At 42.1% G+C, this 6000-nt stretch overlaps 1 protein-coding gene across 2 annotated transcripts in view; it reads right to left on the bottom strand.

Annotated features, from left to right (window-relative positions):
- Positions 1 to 875: 875 nt before the first annotated feature.
- The window catches only part of JAK1 (Janus kinase 1), a 79633-nt gene continuing 74508 nt past the window's right edge, over positions 876 to 6000 (bottom strand). For both annotated transcript variants that reach the window (XM_015428095.1, XM_015428096.1), the window contains exons 23-25: positions 3861 to 3978; positions 2719 to 2829; positions 876 to 1922 (exon numbers count right to left, since the gene is read on the bottom strand). In XM_015428095.1, coding sequence (XP_015283581.1) covers positions 1821 to 1922; positions 2719 to 2829; positions 3861 to 3978 — 331 coding nt within the window. In that variant the 3' untranslated portion in view covers positions 876 to 1820. The remainder of the gene's footprint in view (positions 1923 to 2718; positions 2830 to 3860; positions 3979 to 6000) is intronic.

The following is a 6000-nucleotide window of genomic DNA, read 5'->3' as shown; positions in this document are numbered from 1 at the left end:
CTTATGCAGTTTACCATTGTTGGATCAAAGTTAGACTGTGGGGAAAATTGTTTTGATCCTATTCAAACCCACTCCTTTCTTTCCTTTGACCATCTGCACACTTAATCAGAGTCCAGAATACTCTCACACATTACATTTAAGATGTTCCTTTCTCAGTATAGCCCTAAGAATTTTTCCCTTAAAAAATTTAATTTGCTCACAGTTCATGACATCAAAAAAGGTACACATAAAACAAATGTATTAAACCGTGTACTGTAAAGATATAAATTGAAGAGCAAAACCACATGGTTTAACAATAAAACCCATAACTACTGTAGTATTGTCATCTTGTGTGGAGATTAAGGGAATGATCACTGGCCTTAACCATGGGCGCTGTGTCGAGACTGAACCCTTTAAAACCTTGGATTTTTTATTTATTTTTTATTTATTTATACATTCAATTTATAGCCCGCCCTACCCACTGCACGGACTCAGGGCGGCTCACAATTAGGCATACGCCTACACATAAAACAAATTAAAACCATATAAAATCTTTACTACATACATCAAGATAAGTGCTCTAGCTGTTCCAGTCTGATCTTCCACAAAGATGACGTTACAAGATGGTACATCTACTCAATGCTCTCAGTTCGACACGACACTGCCGTTCCCCCTTCCCAGGGCCAGACAATACTGATGGAACATAATGATGGTGCGGTAGTGGTGGCGGCTCCTACTTGAAAGCCTGGCGGAAGAGCTCCGTCTTACAGGCCCTGCAGAACTGCACAAGGTCCCGCAGGGCCCGGATCTCCTCTGGGAGCTTGTTCCACCAGGCAGAGAAAGCTCTGGCCCTGGTAGCCACCAGCCTGGCCCTCCTTGGGGCCTGGTATCGCCAGGAGATGTTGTGTCCCCGACCGTAGTGCCCGTGGGGGAACATATGGGGAAAGGTGGTCCTTTCCTGTCCTTTTTAATCCTGTCCTTTTTAATATGGCGAGCATTTCCCTTATAATGTATGTTAGAGATCCACAATCTGGTTCAGCACTGGGAACTTTATAGAAGTAGCCAGTGGGCTCCAGAAGACCTACCTGCAGGCACAGTGGGTTCCATGGGCACTACATGGGAAATCACTGCTGCATACTTGCCTAGCAAAGGAAAAACCTTCCCTTTTAAAGGGAAGTAAAACAAACTAGAACATCTAATAATGATGATTTCCTAGGATGACTGACGTAAGTTTTGGATCATTATTATATTGCTGAAGACATCTGGACTTTAGTATGTTCTTTCTTTCAAAGTAGATGGAAAACATAACAGAAAAACCTAGTATAAACAAAATCATGCATCATTCCTGCTTAAATTTCACTTTTAAAAGCTGACACAGATGCTTCTGCTCGGTCTTTTAAAGAAAACATTCTATGAAAGTAGAAGTAACGTAACGTGCACTGAGTGTAGCAATATTACAGTGATTTATGATGGCTTTGGGTTTATTAGTCCAACATGACTCAAGTTGTATACAAGCAAATAATTAAAAACCCTTGGTTTAAGGCAAATGCACATAAAAAAATATGCTGCTCAAAGGACACCATCACCAGTGCTCGAAGTTTCTTCATACCAGTCAGATCCATAGTGGCAGAACTATTACATTGTAAGAGTAGCATAGATATTTGCAGTAGCAAAGTGCTTAGCAAAAATTTTAAACGCCTTGGTTAAAGGAAAAAAACTTCTTGGACAAAGAAACCCTTTAAACACAACATTACCAAAATACAAATTACAATAGGTAATAATAAAAAGTCTTATATATACTTTTAAAACACTTAGGTGGGTAGCAGTAGAAAAATGTTCGATTACATCTTATTTATAAGTACTTCAAATCCTTGAATCAGCTTTCGAAAGGTTGTCCGTTCACCAGGGTCATATCCCCAGCACATCCTCATCAGCTGATTAACCTAGCAACAAAGGGGAAGTAGAGACAGGATCTTTAAAACCAGCATTTACTTTGTTATAAGAAATGAAGCACCAGAACCTTTAATCAGTGTGGGAAGGAATACTCTCCCTTGTGCTATCAGCAGCCAAGGATTTAGTGCAGAATTTACTCACTATCTAGCAGTCACTAATTCTTTGATTTACATATGTATACAGAAACAACCTCAAATGAAAAACTGTCCCATTAATTCCAAATTCAGTATTGTACTGCTAGCTCAGAAGCACCCCAAGTGTTAATACATGCAGCATACTTGTTTACAGAAACTATCTCTTTTGTAGCTGAAGCCCTGTGGGATCTAGGTCAGGTCCAACTGGGTACAGCTGAAAGGAAATGCATTTTACCCTAATAGCCTTTATTTCACATCATATTTGAACCAGGAGAAACAAACAGGAGGCTTAGACACTTTCAAGACTAACAGATTTTTATTCCAGTGTAAAGTTCTACAGATTAGATCCTATCTGCGTCTTTACACTAAAATAAAACTTGTTAAGCTTTAAGGTGATTATAGGAGTTAGAATGTCAGACAAGTACCTGGGACACATGGGTTCAAATCCCCGCTGTACCACAGAAGCGCAACAGGTCATCTCGGGTTTATCACAATCTCTCCCCAACCTACCTCACAGGATGGTTGTTGTAGGAAGGAAGAATGATGTGATAAAACCACTTTTGGTCTTATCGTTTTGTTAAAACAATTTCAGTTTGTCACTTTAGGGCTGCTAACAGAAAGAATGATCCGACCGTGTTCTTTAAACTCTTACCTCTTCTGGGCAATTTTTTGGACATGGCAAGCGTTTGCCTTCTGTTAATATGCGCACAAGCCGTGTGACTGTCATCTGGCCTTGAGTTGGGCCAATCAACTTCAAGAATTCCTGTAAATTATGAACAAACATGGTTGTTAATAAAGTGGGTGCCCTCCAAGCCTAATAAGAGGGCAGGAGTAGTCCCTATTGAGGCATGCGTATAAACCTTCAGAAGAGAAGGCCAAATGTCCAAACACCACCACCACCACCCTACCCCTGTTTGAAGAAATACTGTGGAAAGCCAAGTATGTGTGAAATACCTGGGAGTATCTGCATCACCTTCCAGTGGCTATCATTAAAGAAAAACTGAACCTTGTTTGTGCATCCACTGGTATTGTGATAACAGTAGCAAAGATTGTGGATTTTGATTTTATCTTCCCACTAATATCAAACTACCAAATTATACACAAAAAATGATGCATTTGACTCATGCTTTTATGAAACGACATTCACTGTGGACACACCTAAGTTAAAGAGGCTGCAAATTTTAACCCCTTCAGTCCCCAAAGACGTTAACCCAGTGCTCCCCCCCTTTATTTAAATGAGCTTACAGAAAGTTTAAGCTTGTCCAAGTGAAGCACAGCTGAGAGATTTCTGAAGTGGGCAACAGGCAAGTAGGTAGATTAGAAGTTTTATAGTGCTGCATCTGCTAAACCATGTTCCACCAAACAAAAGTTAATAAATAATGCCTATTTAAAGACAATAAAAGCTCCCTGCCTCTAAAAATGAGGGAGGCAAAATACTGATGACTCGAACTAAACTGGGAGAGATAAAAAATTGGTTGTGCTATAAAGTTGACATCTGAGTTTGTCATGGGTATTAGAAGCTATTGCTTATTCCAGTCTACTGGGGGTGGGAGAGAGAAGGCAACACTTTCTGGTTCACCATGTCAAGAAGCTTTATTTCCCTAATGCCAGCCTCAGAGCAAAGCAACACATTTATTTCCAAAGATACAAGTGCCAGTTTTAAGATAAAAGTTATTGTGAAAACTTCAATTGCATATCTGTTGCTATATTTTGTTCCTAATCCTACCTTGGGGGACACCTTTAATAACATATCATTACCCAAATCTTTCATTTGAAGTAATCACAACTACTTACTGTCATTGGACTGCAGTCAGTATCACAATAGGTCAGTATTTCATAGAGGGTCACTCCAAAAGACCAGACATCTGAAGCAATGTAGAACTTACACTGCAATAAGCATTCAGGAGCATACCTGTAGACATGTTTAAATTATTTTTTGAAGAATTGCTGCATAATTCCACTAACAGATATACAATGGGACTTCTGCAATATTGGAATTCTGGCAATATTTCAAGCATAAGGTTTATATGAACAACACTGGGAGGGGAAGCAAAACAACAACAACAACCCTCTGAAAGGAATAGTTAAAAGAGAATTCATCACGGAATTTATAATAACTTTCTATTAGAGAAAGCCTGAAGAGATGACAACTAGTAGTCCACATTTCCCTCAGGAAATTTTTGTGCCTATACGAATGGAGGCATACCATACGCATAGACTAATAAAAGCACAGATGGAGAGAGGGAGCATGACTCTGTTAATCCTCCTGGACCTTTGGTGGCTTTCAATATCATTGATCATGGTATCCTTTGGACTGCCCTTTTGGGGTTAGGACTGGGAGGCGCCATGCTGTGGTGGCTGAGTCCTACATAGAAGGTGGGTTTCCAAGGGATTGTTGAGCTTGGCCTGTTGGCCTCTGGCCTACAGGGTTCTGAGAGGTTCCATCTTGTTCCCTATGCTTTTAAACATCTACGTGACACTGCTGGGAGAGATCAAATATTTGGGATCGGCTGTCACCAATATGCAGATGATACTCCGCTCTACCTGTACTTCCAATGAATCCCAGGGAGGCTGTGAAAACTGTGAGAGGCAGTTTTGGGAATGGTGAGAGCTAATAAACTGAAACCTAATCCTGACAAAATGTAGGTGTTAGTGGTGGGAGGAAAGATTGACCAAGGAGCTGAAGTCTCTCCTGTTCTGGATGGGTTGCACCCCCCCCCCCCCCGAAGGAGCAGGTTTGTAGCTTGGGGGTGCTGCTGGACCCAGACTTCCTGTTGAAGAAGTAGATGGAGATGGTGGCCAGGAGCACCTTTCAGCAGCTTTGGCAGGTGAGTAAGCTGCTACATTTCCTGCCACTGTGGTGCATGCCCTGCCCTGCCAACATCTAGGGTATGCTACTGCAATGCAACTCTACGCGGGGCTTCCCCTGGTGAGTGTCCAGAAGTTATCACTAATGCAGAATACTGTGACCAGACTTCATACAAACCCATATGATTCCAGTCTGGCTCTGCCTACATTAGCTCCCTACATGCTTCCAGCCCAATTCCAGGTGTTTCTTTAAGGCCCTATATGGCTTGGGCCAACATATCTTAAGGACCAACCACTCCCATATGAACCCATCTGACCATCACAGTCATCTTCAAGTGCCTCCCCCATCTTGAGCTTGCAAAGGATTCCCTTTGCAAGGAGAGTCATCTGTCCTCTTCTAAATATGGCCTTCCTCTAGCAAGTGAAGGCTCTTCTGCTTTGTTTGGTGTTCCCCTCACTGCTTTCAGTGAGGCTCCTTTCCAGTTATGCATCTATGTGTTTTAACGTGTGTGTATGTGTGTGTCCCATGTGTATTTTTAAGCTTGATTTAATGTTTCTGACTGTTTGCTGCTTTGAGTATCCTAAGCTGGGTGGAAAGGAAGTTTTAAAATATTCTAAACTAGCAGTAAATCCCGTTGTGAAAGCAATACAACGGGATCTAGAAAGAGGCTCTGGGGCAGTGCTCTGGCTTTGGGCAAACAGTGTCAATTTGCTGTGGTGACCTCAGCAGGGTATAATGACAGAGTCCACTGTTTTCTCCAGAGGAACTGATCTCTGCTACCTGAAGAGCAGTTGTAATTGTGAGTGATCTGTAGCCCTCACCTGGAGATTGGCAGCAATTGTTACCCAGGACAAAATGGCTGGTTTGGAGGGTGGAGTCTATGGCATTCTACCTGTCTGAGGTCCCACCCCTCTGCAAACCCCACCCTCTCCAGGCTCCACCCCTCAAATCCCCAGGAATTTGTCAGCATGTAGTTGGCAACTGCATCTCCTTCCCAGCTAGCCATCAACCTACCATTATCTGCCCCTTTGACTTCAGCTGACTTCTGCCCTCCCTTCTGCAGAGCAGTTGTAATACTGAGTGCTCTCCAGCCCTCACCTGGAGATTGGCAACAATGGTTCCCTA

Source organism: Gekko japonicus, unplaced genomic scaffold (assembly GCF_001447785.1).
Source record: "Gekko japonicus isolate JY-2015 unplaced genomic scaffold, Gekko_japonicus_V1.1 scaffold1219, whole genome shotgun sequence".
Classification (NCBI taxonomy): Eukaryota; Metazoa; Chordata; class Lepidosauria; order Squamata; family Gekkonidae; genus Gekko; species Gekko japonicus.
The sequence above is the reverse complement of the archived record's forward strand: the minus strand, read 5'-3'. Positions and strand labels throughout refer to the sequence as shown.